Here is a 15,527-nt window from a genome sequence, read left to right as displayed (position 1 = left end):
CACATAGGGACAGGCTACCAAGTGCCTGGCTGGATCTTTGAGGACCCCAGTGCTGGGAAAGGCAGAGACGGGCTGTGGGGTGGCTGAGGGCAAAGGGTTCTTGAGACTGGTGCCCAGGAGCATGGGAAGCAAGGTGGCTCCACCCATGCTCCTTGCCGTGCCCTCATTACACAGGTCAGTCCTTGGCCTTACAAGATATATACTGGGCATCTTAGGAGCACAATTAGGGGCAACTGATGATCAGATGGTTTAGAAAAGTTAGAGCACGAGCACGAAAAAGCAGCTGTGGCAGAACATTAGCCCCAGGGAATTTGCTGAAGGTTGTGATGTGCTAGCTGTTTCTTTGAGTTGAAATCACATCAAAGTAAGTTTTCAAGGACAGGAGGGAGCTGGCGGGAGTGAACTATGTGGCTCAGACCGCCTGCTTCAGCAGCTCACCGCCCCTCTCTGAGCTTGTCTCCACACTGGAAGAGCACAGGGCCCTTCTCTGTGGGTGGCCGTGAGGACCTGTCTGGGAGGTGGTGGCCCCAGCTGAAAGGGGAATCATCCACTTTTCAGGGCAGCCTGAGGATCAGCCTCGGAGAAGTTGTAGGACAAGGCTCTGCCAGGTCAGCGTGGCAGGAGTGGTCAGAGCCCTGGGTTGAGGATGAGGGGCCACAGATGAAGGCTGTCCCTAGGCAAGGGCTGTACAGGTCCAGGGACGACACACAGGATAGGAGCAGCCTGGGACATGCAGGTGGCTGCTAGTGGCTGGAGTGACCCCTGTTCCCTTGGCCAGCTCTGGTGCCAGGCCTGGGCTGGCCCTTGGGAGATGGGCAGGCAGCCCCGCACCTGGCATGAGAGTGACAGCTGCCAGAAAAGGCCTGGAACACAGCCACCACTGCCCAGCAGGCTGGGCGGAGCAGGGGAGAGAATTCAGCGGGAGGTGAGGCAGGCCCCATGGGCCATCTCTGTGTCTTGGCATCTAGTGACTGGGAAGGTGGCCCCAGAAATGCAGGTGATGGAGGCTCTTCTCAGCAGGCTCTGGGGTGTGGTCCTGCCCACCAGGAGCCATGTGGGGCCCTCTGCTGACCCTCAGTGGTGATGTAGGCCTGGCAGTTGCTGAGTGACCTCTTTGCGCTCCAACCCCCTTGCCTCCATAGCCAGTACAGCAGGCACAGAGGAAGCCACCTGAGGGTCCCTGGAGGCTGCAGGTCAGGCAGAGTCCATCAGGGAGAGCCCCTTCCTGTGTGGAGTCCACAGGTTTCAGGTGGTGACAAATATATATATCAGAGCTCACCCCTGCTCCCAGAGAGGTCTGCAACCCTGCCCCCAGCCCTGCCCCCCTGCCCCCAGCCCTGCCCTGGGAGCTCCTCATGCCACGGCAAGGGCAAAACTGGAAAGCAAGTGGCCCTGGGTCCATCCATCCACACGAGGACATCTTCAAGAGGCCAGAGCCTACGTACACACACACCAGACCTGCAAAGAGGCCTGCTCTAGGGGACAGGGAGCCCAGTGCCCCGCAGCTTGGCAACAAATAGGAAACAGGCATGGTAATCATCTCAAGACAAAAAGTGGGGGCCAGCTGTCCCGCCACCCCAGGAGAAGGAGCGCCTCCCCAGACCCACTGCCCACCGTGGTGATGGGAAGGCAGAGCGCACACTCCAAATATGTGGGAGGTTTTATTGTCCCAGCAGAAAAGACAGAGCCAGTACCCCTCCTGCCTGACCCTGGGCTGGTGGGGACTCCTCCAGGCCCCCTCCCACTGTGGTCCACAGCCAAGGAGCGTGGGTGGCAGAAGTGGACAGTCCCAAGTGCCTGGGATGGACAGAGAGCACTGCCCCGCTGCCTACAGCATGAACATCTCCAACTCCACGATGACACACCGTATGTGACGCCACCCGCATCTTGAGGCTTCCTCCCCCTGGGGATTCTGGGGCTCACACCCACACTCAGATTCTGCCTGTGGCCAGCAGGGAGATGCAGCCTGAGTGCTAGGACCCCTCCCTGGGGGCTGCAGGAGCATCTGCCCAGGAGAAGCCAGTGAGCGAGATAGAAGATTTGCAGGGGTACAGGGCAGGAACGGGGCAGCCGGGTGCGTGGGTCTTTGCTGACAGCTCCAGGCACCCCATGTGGCCTGGCTTCACACAGGGACACCCAAAGCCCTGAGGGCAGCTCCTCCTGCAGAGCAGTCTCTCCAGGAGCATCAACAAGTAAGCCCTGTGCAAATCAGGGCGTGAGGGGCGCTGCTGCCCAGGTTCCTGGAGCTGCTGGACTGCGCTGGGGGTCAGCAGTGGCTTGGATCCCCCAGACTGGCTGGCGGTGGCTCCACTGAGACAGCTGGAAGGCACTGGGGACCCAGGAGGGCATCCCCCAGAGAAGGAGATGCTTGGGGGGCCAGAGTCTCAAGGACACTTGAGTGCACCCTGGGAAGGATCCCCTCCACCTCATGACAGGATGGGGCGCCAATGAGCAGCCAGAAAGACCTGCCAGCCCACCCCACTGGGAACGGGCATGGTGGGCAGAGGCAGGGCTCTGCACCCCCTCCTAGGGCCTGGGTATAGACTGGGGTGGGGGGCAGGACGGGGCTCCTGGATAGGCCTGGGGGGCCGGTGCGCACCAGGTTTACCGTGCCATCACAACAGGTCAGCAGGGGGTTCCCGAGGCAAATGTGCTGGTGCTGGAGCGTGGGCCGCTGGCCTGGCTGGCCGTTCCCGCATCCTCCTGCTCACTACTCCCACGACCTCAGAGTCAGGAGGAGATGTGGCAGGCAGGGCCCCGGCAGGGCCTGCAGAGGCCCCAGGCAACCAGGGGCAGGAAGGCAAAGAGCAGGACCATGTGCTACCCTGACACCCTGGCAGGAGGTGGTGCTGGGCCGGCTGGTGGCCAGGGCCCGTCAGTCCTGCTTGTTCCCTCTCTGCCTCCAGGGGTAGATGAGCTCCCCGAAGAACAGCTTGCGGCACAGGGAACCCCAGGAGTGCTTGGGGTGGCAACCACAGGTGGGGAGGCGGTAGGTGTGCACCACGCGACTGTAGGGCAGGGGGTTTATCTGGAAGCACAAGGGCAGCGGTCAGCGGGACACAGCCCCCAACTCCCTGGGAGTCCAGCTCTCTAGGACCGGCAGGCCTGCGTGGGGGGTCCCTGGGCTGGACAACCATGGGGCAGGGCCAGCTCTGTGCCAGATGCGCTCTCACCTGGGGTACACGGGGGTCAGGGTGAGCAGCTTGGGAGGCAGGCTTGGGCCACGGTCAGGCGGGCTCCGCTCTGGCCCGGCTGCGGGGCACCGACCCCTCCATTCCAGGACTCACTCAGCTCCCTGGAGCCTCCTCAAGTGGGACTCAGGACACTCCCGAGAAAACCACACAGGGCCTGGCTGCCTCAGCATCTGACTTCTCCCCTCAGGCCAACCGGACACCTGCATCCAGCAACACGGCACCTGGCCTACTCCCTCCCGCAAGGCAGGCCCCAGACAGCTTAAGATAAAGGAGCTCAACAGAGTAGGCCTCAGGTGTGTCCTGAGGCCTTTGCCAAGTCTCTGCTATTCTGCCTGGAAGGAGAGCCCGGGGGCCTAGGGCAGGAGACAGGGATGCAGGCCCAGCAGGCAGGTGCCCTGGGTGGCTGAGGGTGTCTGGCACAGCATACGGGACCCCATACATGGGCCCTGCTGGGGGAGGTTCCAGGCACAGAGGTTGATGGTGCCCAGAGGCCTTGGGGGTGGGCGAGCCTCCCCCGGACCCCACCCCTCAGCTCTGCTAGGCCCTCCTGCCTGCACCTCACCCAGGCCTGTGAGGCCCACACCCAGGGCGACACAGAACATGCCTCAGAACATGGGCGGCCTCATGGCAGGCAACAGCATGAGGGCTGTGTGGAGGCCTTACCTGCATCAGGAGGCGGAGGGGCCTGCCAGTCTCATGCTCCAAGACTCGGAACTTCACCCCGGCTGTAAGGAGAGCAAGGTCCCCGTGAGGGAGGGTGGCCTTCCAGGGCTCCCAGGGCCCTGTAGGCCGCCCCCACCAGCGCTCCTGCTCCGAGCGGCATTCCGAGGGCTACAGGCTGCCCGGGCAGCAGCTCGCCTCTCCAGCCCGTCCTTCCCATCTGCCTCCTTGAGCTGCAGCCTGGCCCTCGTCAGGGCCTCCTGCAGAACTGCACTGAGAGACCAAAGCCGCGGGTCTAGCAGGTGGGGAAAAGCGGGCAGGTTGTGCTGCTTTCTGAGTAGGACGGGGGTTTTCCCAGAGTGGACGAGGCACTTGCTGGGTGGTGGGCACCCTGCTGGCATCTCAGTGCCTTCCAACTGCTGTGCGCGTGGCTGACTCAGGGACCCACCACACTCTGGCCTGCAGTGTGGGCTCTCAAGCCTGGGGATTCCCAAGGCGGAAGGTTCTTGAAAGGAGAAACAGGAGCTAATTATCAATTGATGAAGAGGCCCCAAGGCAAACTCGGTGGAGAGAAGAGGCGGCATCTGTGGCCTTTTATGTCAAGTTAAAAGGACTCTGCTCTAGCTGTGAGCTGAGGGCTGGGAGAGGAAGGTGCCGGGTCCAGGCTCTCCACCTGCCTGCTTCCAGGCGTGCTGAAGTGTGGGTGGGGGCTGGGGGACCAGGGAGCATGGGCAGCACTACACATGGGCCCCTGGCCTGGGCCACCTGGGGGTCTGTGGAGAACGTGGCTTGGAAAGAGGGTTTGAGGACATCCAGCGGGCAGACTCAAGGCCCAAAGCCCAGGGAACATGCACATTCATGTCTTCTGACTCGGAACTGGCTGGGAGCAGCAGCCGTGAACTCTGGCGTGCGGCCGAGCTGCCGTTTGCAAACTAGTCCAGGGCCTCCTGGGCATGCTGGTCAGCTCCGGGGCCATGCCAGCAACTCCTCAAGTTTCCTGTTATGTTCAAAGCCCCTGAACCGGATAAGCCAATCCACAACTCAGTGACCAGTTGGGTCGGGCCTCCCTAGGCCTGCAGTGGGGACAGCCTCCTGTCAGGGGCATCTGGCCAACCCGTGGCTGGTGTCAGCATGCAAACAGGGGCATCACCTGCAGAGGGGATGACAGGAGCAGCTGAGCTGGTGCGTGTTGTCCCCGCAGGTGGTGGCCTGCTGGGGGCGGGGCGGGAGGCACGCCTGTCACACAGCTCTGGCCAGCCCTGCGTCCTCCACCCTGGCCGGTCCCCTCCAGGAGGAGAGGCACCAGCAGGCACACACAGCTCCACACAACCACACAAGACACGTCTTTTCTGAGCCACTTTCAGGCACCACCTACAGGACTACTGCAGACAGACCTCAGAGCAAACGTCCACACTCGTCACAGGGGAGGCTGAGGAGGCGGAGGGCTGCCTATGTGGCCTCTGAACCTGAGGGCAGGGAGCCTCTCCCTCCAGCTCAGGCCCCGGGACCAGGTTCTTGTCCTCCCTGCCCGCCCCACACATGGCTGCATCCAGGGCCCGCAGGTGCGCCGCCTAGCCAGCACGCAGACCTACCTGCGAGCCTGTAGGGCCGGCAGAGCCGGAGGCCGAGTGAGTACAGTGGCAGGGAGTTGATGAGGTCCACAAGCAGATGGATCAGGCCCTGTACAGCGACCACCAGGAGCCGGAGCTGCATCACAGACAGTGCTCAGGGTCTCTGACCTGGGACTGTGGCCACAGCCACAATGCATGCCCCTGAGCAGAACAGCCTGACGGGTCCCAAGAGGAGGCAGGGACCCCGCCCTGAACCTGAGGCCTGAGCACAGGAAGGCAGGGAAGCCACAGGCTGGAGCGGTCTGCCCTGCTGCCAGGTCAGAGGAGGTGGTGCTCCAACCCAGGGAAACATGCCACTGGGCCCTCAGCCCAGCCACCCGGGGGCCACTCCCCTCCTGCTGTCTGTGCTCGCCTCCCCCATAACATGGGAGACCCCTGCCCTCTGTGAACCCAGCTGCGTGTCCCAGAGCAGTAGTGGGTGGTGTCCCCCGCGGGTGGGACCCCTGCCTGTTCCAGGGCCAGCACACACTGCCCAGAGTCCAGAACAGCCACACCCCATGTGGCCGGCAGGGATGGACGACCTGCCCACAGCTGCTAGCAGTCACCACTCCAAGCACCGTGGGCTAGGTCCACTGGCCAGGTGACACGCCCAGCACCCCCATGGTACACAGCACTTGGCTCACCAGGGTGAACACCAAGTAGTACAGGGCCGTGGTGGGCAGAAGGAAGACCAGGATGGTGAACAGCAAGGTCCCGATGAACAGCTACAGGGAGAAAGGATGCCAGCATCGGCGACAGCCCTGCCAGCACTGGGCACACCCGATACCCATCCCGCTAAATCCATCCTGTAATTGAGCAGAGATGGAACGCCTGCCAGCTTCCTGAGACCACTTGGGGAAGCCCACTCAGGACAGCTCTCTCCAGTACTGGGAGGGACACCTGCCTCCAGACCCGGTGACACATGGGGTGACAGGGGTTGGGGAGACCAGCTGACAGGGTATACAGCCCATACACTAAAGACAGGAGGGTGGTGAAAATTAGGCAGCAAAAAACGTGCCCTGGAAGGCAGCACTCAGGGTCCCTGTGTCAGGTCTGAGCAAGAGAATGGGACTAGCCAGAGCCAAGCCCTGGGCGAGGTCACCTTAAGCACCTGCAGCCCCACGGCCTCCTGAGAGCAGGGTCCATCCCCACCTGGCAAGGTTCTGCCCTGTTTGAGGTCCTGCATACACCCTACCCCTTGCAGCTCGCCATACACCCCGGAGCCCTGCAAAACAGGAGTGAGGCTGCCCCTTGCGGTGCCTGAGCAGTTGCACCGGCCCATCGGAAGGGGCAGCTGGACTGGAGCTGGAGCCAGTACCTGGTCCAGGTCATAGGAGCAGGAGTCCACGCGCTGGCGCAGAACATTCCACTTCTTCCCTCGGAACAGGCGCCAGAGTGAGGACAGGCCATGGATCTTCAGGCAGTATAGCCTGCAGGACGTGGTACCATCAGAGCTGGGCTGGTGACCCCATGCCCACCCGGCCCCAGAAGCCTGTCTGTGGTGCCCAGGGCTCGGGGGGCTGCACTGGGTCAGCCCGCAGGAGTGGGGGGCGGGGTGCACACCCACCTGGCGCCATAGACATAGAAGCAGTAGATGTGGAAGGTGAGGAGGGCTATGATGTCTGAGAGGATGGACAGGGCAACCGTCAGGCCCAGGCAGGCTGAGAGGCCCACGTGCCACAGGATGCGCTCAATGAAGGGTGACATGAGGTGGATGTAGCCTGGTGGGATGGGGGTCAGCCTTGAGGGGGGAGCCCAGGGAGGTCCTGGTCCCCCCCCAAGTCCACCATGAGGATGGCTGCCCCAAGCTTCTGGAAACTGTGAGTGGCCAGCACAGCATAGCAAGGCTCCACACACGGGATGCTGGGTCAACAGGAAGCAGAGACCAAGGGGACAGGGCCTGGCTGGGCCCCACTGCCCCCCCTCAGCCAGGGTCTATGTCCCTGGGGGCACGGGCTTCAGGAGCCAAAGTGCGGGTCAGTGGGGCTGGGTGAAACCCCGAGGCGGCCCGCCTGACCGCTGGCACTCACTGATCCACAGATGGATGTGGTACAGGAAGAAGCGGCCCAGCACCTGGTCCAGCGCCCGGTTCATCTTGAGCCCAGCAGGTGCGCCCATCAGCCACTGTAGCAGATGCTGGAGCTCCTCAGCCACGTGCTGTGAGGACACATGAGGGCCACACCGTCCATCAACTGGCCCCACCCCAGTTACCCATCTGGGTGACCCTGAGTGAGAGTGAGGGGGTCAAGCCCATCACGGGCCCCCGTAGCAGGCGGGCGGGGCGGAGGTGGGTGCTGGAGGGTCCCACAGAGGGAAGAACAATGTCAAGTGAGGACCAGAGATAGCACAGGGACCCTCACAAGCAAGCACGGGGGCCAACTACTGTCCTGGCCGCCCCAGGAGGAAAGCTGTGCCAGCCCTGGGAGGCAGGCCTGCAGGACTCCTGGCCTCATCACCAACACTGAGGCCACAGGACCGACATCCCTGCCCCAAAGTCTGCCACCTCCCTCCCAAGTACCAATGCAGGCCTTTCCCAACCCTGGGTGAAGGCCTCTGCCGTGTCAGGAGCAGTGAGAAGGGGAACAGAATGTTCTTTATAAATAGACCTTATTTAATATTTAAAAGATAAGAGCTTGGCAGCAGGAAGAGGCTTTCATTTTTAAATTAAATATTTATATTTCTGAGCAATTTTGCAAAAAGGAGGCCTAGGATGAAGCTGGCCAAAAGGCAGAGCACCCTCCTCCCTCCTGGGCCAGACTTCCCTGAGAAGCTATGGGACTCTTGGCCTGTAGGGGCTCCTGCCTGCAGGGTCCTGGCCTGGCCACAAGCAGGCCCAGTGCACACTTGTGCCTGGACGCTGATGACAGCAGGCAGCAGCTGAGCCCACAAGGACCTCGCAGCCAGGCCTCAGCGGCTCTACCACAGCCAGGGCCAGGAGCCCCACAGAGGCCTGGGCAGAGGGCGTGGGGGGGTGGGGCACTGAGGGACCAGAGGGGCTGCCCTAGGCAAGAAGACAACCTCCCAATAGAAGTGACAGGGCCTCTGAAGGAGGCAAAGAAGATGAAGGCTCAGAGCCAGCACGGACAGACAGTGGGAGGATGACTGTGGAAGGGAGAGGAGGCTGGGGCGGTGCCCAGGCCCTGGGAACAGCGCACAGACTGTGCAGGGCAAGTTCAGGAGCACAGCCGATGAGCTGGTGCCTCTGGCTGTCAGCATGGGAGATGCAGAACTGGTGCAGGCATCAGGGTGGGAGGCTGAGCTCGACCACACAGACACCGGCACGCACACAAGGTCTCTGTGATGCTGACTGTGCAGAGCGCCCAGGCCGAAAGTGAGCCACCCCGAAGAACCAGGAGAGCAGAAATGGTCATGCACGGTGGGGAGGCAATGGGGATGCCATGACACTGAGCCTGGCAGGGAGGTGGCTCCCCCTAAAAGTCTCCAACACAAGGGGGCTCCAGACAGGCCACCTGCAGGAAGAGGCCAGGAGCTGGAGGGCCCAGGTCTACACAGCTCCACCTATTCTGTAAGACACAGCAGCTCCTAGGGGACTTGTCTGGGGTCAGGGGTGAGCTGCTCTGGCTGGCTGAGGGGCCTCTGCTGCCCCCAGGAAGGGTCCTGCCCCCCAACCCTGGGAAACAGGTGTTCAAGTACACCTCAACCAACTCACGTCAGCCACAGGGATGAGGGCATCAGCCAGCTGCCCGATGAGGTCCTTCCTGTGGAGCCAGGACAGCAGCATGAGGCCAAGGGCCACATCCAAGAGCACAGAGACAAGCATGTTGGCCTTCCTGGAAGGAGGGGTCCAACAGGAGCGAGTGGTGAGGGTGGCGTGGCCAGAAAGGGTCAGCTTGGGCAGGCCTGCTGTGGGGAAGGGGCTGGGCCCGTGGCGCGTCTGGCCACTGTGGAGGAGACCAGGGCAGGACCCGCACCTCATCAGCTGGGCGGGGCTCTCAGCCTTCTGGGTGCTGAAGATGAGTGTGAGCTGCTCCAGCCGGTGCCTGAGCTGCTCGCACGTGGAGAGTTTGCTCCAGATGAAGGACAGTGGCCACAGCTTGAACACCCTGTGGAGGAGGGGAGAAGGATGGACCTCTGGGTCTCTGGGGTTCTTCTGCCCACCAGGGAGGGAGGGCCGTCTCAGCCATGGCCGATATCCCTCAACGTGCAGAGAGGAAGGGCCCTGGTCTCCCCAAATACCAGTAGCCACACTCCTGAACTCAGCGGGGCAGGGACACGGGGGGAGGACCCAGGTGGGCAGCCCAGCGGGGGTTGCGGTCACTTACGACCATCAACTGGGAACGCAAGGTGCTGACTCCAGGCACTGAAGCTGAGTGCCTGCCGGACGGGTGTCCATGTCAAGGGTTTCAGCTGACCTGACTGCTCAACGAGAATGATTTCTCACGCAGCAAAGAAAGAACCAGACACTTCACAGACATGCAGGCATTGAGGGGAGATGTTCTCAAGCAAAGGTGGAGAAAGCGTCCAATGGCAACTCAGTGCCTGGCTCCCACCCAGAGCAGGAGGTACACTGCCAGCAGGAGGGACCTAAAGGGCTCGTGCAAAGTGCAGAGCCGCCAGATGATCACGCTCAGGCCCTCAGGAGGAAGGAGGTCTTGACCTTGAAGGTTTGAAGCTTCTGTCCTCAGCCAAGCCACTCTGACCCAATTCCAAGAGTGAAGTGTGGTCTGCACTGCACCCCCCATTCCAGTCCAGTGGAAGGCAGCCTCGCATGGGCTGCAGAGACCCCCATGCAGGGTCTCCCCGAGGTTCAGACCAGCCGTGGGCAGCACCTGCACCTGCCCTGGGCAGCAACAGCCATGCCCCACATGGACGTCACAGGGCTCCTGACCTCCACCAACAGCCAGCACCTGCCTACCTAAGGGGAAGATCGGGATTCGGGGCACTCAAGCGGTTCATAACCTTTCTTGCTTTCTTTGAGAGCTGACAAAAGGAATTTCTCTTCCCAAAGTTGCACCCAGGCCCAGACACACTTTCACACACGATTCATTCCAAGGGGCTGTGAAGCTCTGAAACCCACCACTCAGGACAGGATACCCAGCAGCCCCCACAGCCCAAGGTGGTGTGCACACATAGCTGCTGGGGTCTCTCTGCAGCGACAGGCCCAAGCGCTCCCAGAGCCCCTGGTGAGCCGGCGAGGCCAGTCCCCAAACCTGACAGCCGAAACCCTGGACCTCAGGATGCAGCACAGTTGTCCCATACCAGGTGGTGCCACCAGGGAGGTGGCTTCTCACAGAGAGAGGGTCCTGTGGCTAACTCGCCAGAACACCCGCGTGCTGCCCCAGCATCCTCAGGGCCCCCAGGGGCTTTTACAAATCCCTCGACCAGGCCCGCAGCCAGGAGTGTCCCGGTAATTCTAGAGAGTGGCCCAGGCTGGGGACCACGCCCCCAGCCCCACAGACAGCAAGTGGATGCTGTCCCACAGCCTCCCAGGGCTGCCTCTCCTGCGAGGTCGGGGCCAGGGAAGCAGGTGCGCCTGTGGGTCTGCAGGACAAGCAACTCGCCAGCAAGGAAAACGGTGGCCCCTGCGCGGCAACAACCCGGTCTGTTCATCATCTAATTCTCCTTTCAGGGACCTGAGCTGTCTGAGGGTCACCATGTATCCCTACTCAGTGTGTCCCACGCAACCACAGGGGCTTCCAGGAAGCCTAGCTTTGCCACAGGAGCGAGGGACACCAGAACAGAAACCACCACTAGGGTGTCCTCTGAGCTACAGTGCGGAGGGAGCGTGGGATGAGAGCAGGGGTGCAGGGGGCAGCGGTAAGCTTCAGAAGGGCCATCTGGGCCTCCATGATCCCTGCACACCAAGGGGTGGGCCTAGGCCTCAGGGGCCCGACTCTCCCTCGCCTGGCCAAGGGGTACCTACCGACAGGCGCTGGCAGCCGAGATGAGAGACAGCAGGCAGGCCAGAAACAGGCAGACAGGCCCTGCTGCCCACTTGGCCAGCTCCACGAGGATGCTAGCCTCCATGCCCTCCGACTGCCAGTGGCTCAGCCGCACGGGGCCCTCATCGAACCGGTCACTTTGGAAGAGTGCCTCGCTACGCGCCACTGTGTCAAAGACAGCAGCCAGGCCCCCCGCGCTGGCTGTGGTGTCCCCAGCCTGGCGGTTGGGCAGGGCCGTGGGCGGGTGCAGTTGGGACAGCAGCACCTTGCGCTGGTCGTAGAAAATAAGCATGACCTGGTCCTCGCCGGAGGCGGCAGGGGAGGCGGGCCCCTGCCAGTGGGTGGCCTTGCAGCTCCAGGACTTGCTGCCTCTCTCTCGGCATAGCTGGAACCAGGGCTTGTGGGAGAAGATGGCGCCCAGGCCCTCCAGGAAGTGGCCCAGGCTCTCCTCCGGCTCTTGCCGGCGGTGGCACCAGGTGCCCAGCACAGTCACGCCCACCTGACTGGCCTGCTGCACCTGGGCCAGGAGCTCCTTGACCTGGATGGGGATGAAGGGAAAGTGCACCACAGCCAGGACCACGGCACTGCTCTGCTCCGGGACCCACCGTCCAACCAGGAGACCGCTGTCTGCCGAGGCACAGCACGTGGGGAAGAAGGCCTTGAGCACCATGCTGGGGCTGCTGGAAGAGAGGAGGGGCTCAGCTCAGAGCTGCTGCTGGTGCCACTGTGCCCCGAGGACCCGGGGTGCCTGGCAGTGCCAGGGCTGCAGGTCCTGGCCAACAGGTGGCCCTGACAGACACATCCACGTGGCCACTGGGCCCATAGGTGGGGGCGACCCAGCTTTGGGTCTGGTCACGAGGCTGGCAGGGGGGCCCAGCTGTCCATCTCTGCCCCTGGCTGCTGTGAGTACAGGCCCAGGCCACTCACATTCCTACCCTGAGGCAGGGCAACGCTTCCCCACTCCAGATGCAGGCAGGCTGATACAGGTGAGGTCACATGACCTGCTCAGCACCACTCACAGGCTGTGCCAGGGTGAGCACAAGGGTTTAATTTTTGTTTTTAGGGAACTGATTAGTTTTTGATGTGTAACACATGGAAAAATCTACAATCTCATTAACAATTAAAGTAATTTAAATCAAAAATCTAACAAACCTTGATTTACTTACTAAGCTAGCAAGAATAAAGATGAACATTTAAACAAATTGCCGCTGAGCTGAGGGAAATCAGATGCGTCCACACCGCTGGCAGCTGTGGGCATTGGTACAGGTGCCCCAGAAGATGCCTGGGGACATGCCTGGTGCCAAAGCCCACCTCCCTTCCCAATGAGCCCCCTGGGGGAGCCTTGGTGCTCAGGGAACAGGTTCAGTTCCATGGGGCTTCTGCTTCTATCCCAACCCTCCAGCCTGCGGCTGTGCCCATCCTTCCCTGGGAGCCCCATCCTCTTGTCACAGCTGAGCACCTCCTTCAGGACTACCTATTCCTGCAACCAGGCAGTGTTCTAGAAATGGGGGTGGGAGAAGTTCTCCAGCCCTGGAGAATGGCTGAGGGGATACCAGCCTTCCCAGGACGTCTGAGCAGCAATAACATCCCCAAGCAGCTGCAATTCCTGAATCCTGTGGGACTGTGAGCCCTGCCTTGCACGGGAGTCAGCTCACTGCGGATGTGGATTCTCAGTAAGCAACTCATTTCCCACCTGAGCCCTCCTAGACAGGGCCTGACGGGCAGGAGGTTCACCTTGGTGAGGGTTCACCTTGGAGCTCGCCCTTTCCTAGACACTAACGACCCCACTGTGTCAGCACAAAGGGCAGAGAAGCTGCCCTGAGCTAAGACCCCCAAGTTGGAGATACACCTGAGGGAGGGACACAGGCCTCAGACTGAGCCTGGTCCTCCAGGCCCCAGTGCTCAACAGGCCCTCGGAGAGAGGGGGAGAGAGAGGGACACACATGTTGGGGAGGTGCGACATTGAGGGAGCCCTTTCCTGAGGGTCAGGGGGGCTGTGGGAGGAGCCTCAAATGCCCAGGGCTTAAGAGGCAACTGGTAGGACTTCCACAGGGGCAAAGTGGTTAAGAATCCGTCTGCCAATGCAGGGGACACAGGTTCGAGTCCTGGTCTGGGAAGATCCCACATGCCGCGGAGCAACTAGGCCTGTGTGTCACAACTACTGAAGCCCGCGCACCTAGAGCCCATGCTCTGCAACAAGAGACGCCACCGCAATGAGAAGCCCACACACCGCAATGAAGAGTAGCCCCACTCGCTGCAACTAGAGAAAGTCCACGCGCAGCAACGAAGACCCAATGTAGCCAAAAAATAAATAAATTAAAAAAAAAAAAAAAGGCAACTGGTGAAGACGCTTTCCTCCCTTGCAGTCCAGAGTGGGGCTGGAGGGGCGAGGCTTCTCCCACCTGTGGGTTTTGACTGAAAAGCATCCCTCTGAGTCCAGCAGCAGCTGGACTCCCAAATACCACTCCCCCCCAGAGACCAGAGATGGCAGGCAACATGGGTGTCAGCAGGGGAAAGCCTGGAGCCCAAAGGCAGCCCCGGGGCTAAGTTCCTGTGGCCATCAGCAAGGGTATCAAGGACCACCTTGTCTTCCTGACACTTCTGCACGGGCATCGTGAGAGACACAGAGCAATTCTGCCTGTGAGGATCCCAGTACATCTCGCTTGGTGACCACCATAGGGGACCAGCCATCATGGTCCAAGCCTCTCAGCACCAGCCTGTCGGCACCCACCAGCTCAGCCAAATGACACAATCACACCCTGCTCAGGGACTCCTTTCACAGGAGCTAAGGAAAACTGCCCAGAGCTACTGTCAGAAAATAAACACAACTGGCCTAACAGTGAGCAGATGCTCTGGGCGAAGCTGGTTACACGGTGGGTTCACTTTCAGAAAATTCACTGAGCTGTACACATACGATCTGTGCACTTTCTTTGTGTGTTTTATGCTTCATCTACAAAGTTTACCTTAAAGAAAAAAAAAAGCTCCTCATGTCTGGGGAAGAGCGGAGGGCAGAGGTTGGTGTTCCCATCTGTGGGGTAGTAAGAGAGAACTCTTAAATCACGGGGTAAGTTCCCATCCCCACCACTACCTCAGCCTCTGGGAGTGACCAACACAAAGAAGTCTGCTCAGATCAGACAGCCAGGAAAAGATAAAAGAGGAGGCAATCGATAGCAGAGGTGCAGATGGGAGAAAGCGGGGCAGTAACACGCAGCTGTGTGCATCTTTAAAGACTATGATAAAAACAAGGGCACAGGCCTGGGAAAGCTGCCTCTGTTATGAATGACACCTGGTTCCCTGTGACCCAGCCCATTCCAGATCAGTCAGGCCATGCAGTCACTAGAACGACCCTCCCCGCATAACCTGAACTCAACCATCCACCTTGTGAAGTGGACATCCTGTCATCCTCCACAAGAACTGATTCAGAGCAAAAGCCCAGTTATGACTGGCCAGGGACATCTAAATGGCTAAAACCGTCCTCTGCGGAGCCTCCTGGTCACTGCTCCTCAGTAGCTCACAAGAATTCATTGTTACTCCATGTGTTTGTGTTTAAAAAACAACAGGCATTCAGTAAAGAATGCTCTTCCCCACGAATCTAGGGCTCTGGGTTTTGCCCTGTACTGCAGTCAGGAACAACTTTAAAGCTCTGACAGCCAGTTCCATTGACCATGAATGCCCTTCCAAAGGGTCCACAGAGGGACCCGGGTTGGGGTGGGCCAGAGGGAACCGGCCGGCCGCCCTTCACCCCACAGGGCGGGGGTCCAGACTCCCCGCCAGGGCATCCACGCGGCCCGTGGGGATGGGAGGGCGGGCTCCTGCAGGGGCTGGCGGGTCCTCACTGCCCTCCCAAGTCTCAGGCCCACCCTGGCCGGCGGCCGGCGGCGTCCCCATTTTACAGATGAGGAAATAGAGGCTCCGAGAAGCAAAAGGCCTGCGCCGTCTCCGGGAGGAGGCTCCGGAGACCCTCGGGCTCCCGGCCCTGCTTCCGCGGCCGCCGCGGCAAGAGTCGGGGCCCACAGCCCGGCGGGGGCGGCTCCCCAAGGTCGCGCCGCAAGGACGCCGGCCCGCCCCCCGATTGCTCACCGGCTGCTCCCCGGGTCCGCGCCCTCAGCTAGCGGGGTCGGGGTGGGGTTGGGGACCGCGTCGGGCGGGCCCGGGCGGTC

The 15,527-nt window shown here is 61.2% G+C and overlaps 1 protein-coding gene and 1 long non-coding RNA gene across 8 annotated transcripts in view; both read right to left on the bottom strand.

Annotated features, from left to right (window-relative positions):
- Nucleotides 1-1,637: 1,637 nt before the first annotated feature.
- On the bottom strand, nt 1,638-2,734 carry LOC112409497 (uncharacterized). Its single transcript, XR_003005157.1, has 2 exons — nt 2,600-2,734; nt 1,638-2,329 (listed from the first exon to the last, which is right to left on the bottom strand). It is a non-coding gene; the product is annotated as an uncharacterized LOC112409497 (long non-coding RNA).
- Nucleotides 2,732-15,527, bottom strand: part of PIGQ (phosphatidylinositol glycan anchor biosynthesis class Q) — a 14,005-nt gene continuing 1,209 nt past the window's right edge. Inside the window, exons 1-11 of one of the 7 annotated variants that reach the window (XM_024759670.1) lie at nt 15,448-15,521; nt 11,349-12,047; nt 9,397-9,528; nt 9,135-9,183; nt 7,495-7,621; nt 7,032-7,185; nt 6,783-6,894; nt 6,109-6,189; nt 5,447-5,561; nt 3,858-3,919; nt 2,732-3,028 (exon numbers count right to left, since the gene is read on the bottom strand). In XM_024759670.1, the coding sequence (XP_024615438.1) occupies nt 2,876-3,028; nt 3,858-3,919; nt 5,447-5,561; nt 6,109-6,189; nt 6,783-6,894; nt 7,032-7,185; nt 7,495-7,621; nt 9,135-9,183; nt 9,397-9,528; nt 11,349-12,037 (1,674 nt within the window). In that variant the 5' untranslated portion in view covers nt 12,038-12,047; nt 15,448-15,521 and the 3' untranslated portion in view covers nt 2,732-2,875. Of the gene's footprint in view, nt 3,395-3,857; nt 3,920-5,446; nt 5,562-6,108; nt 6,190-6,782; nt 6,895-7,031; nt 7,186-7,494; nt 7,622-9,134; nt 9,256-9,396; nt 9,529-11,348; nt 12,048-15,447; nt 15,522-15,527 lie in introns of those variants that run through there. The other 6 variants (XM_024759665.1, XM_024759666.1, XR_003005156.1 and 3 more) reach the window with 6 other exon arrangements.

The sequence above is a fragment of the Neophocaena asiaeorientalis genome, unplaced genomic scaffold (assembly GCF_003031525.2).
Source record: "Neophocaena asiaeorientalis asiaeorientalis breed wild unplaced genomic scaffold, Neophocaena_asiaeorientalis_V1.1 scaffold254, whole genome shotgun sequence".
Taxonomy (NCBI): domain Eukaryota; kingdom Metazoa; phylum Chordata; class Mammalia; order Artiodactyla; family Phocoenidae; genus Neophocaena; species Neophocaena asiaeorientalis.
This window is presented reverse-complemented; position numbering and strand designations above follow the sequence as displayed.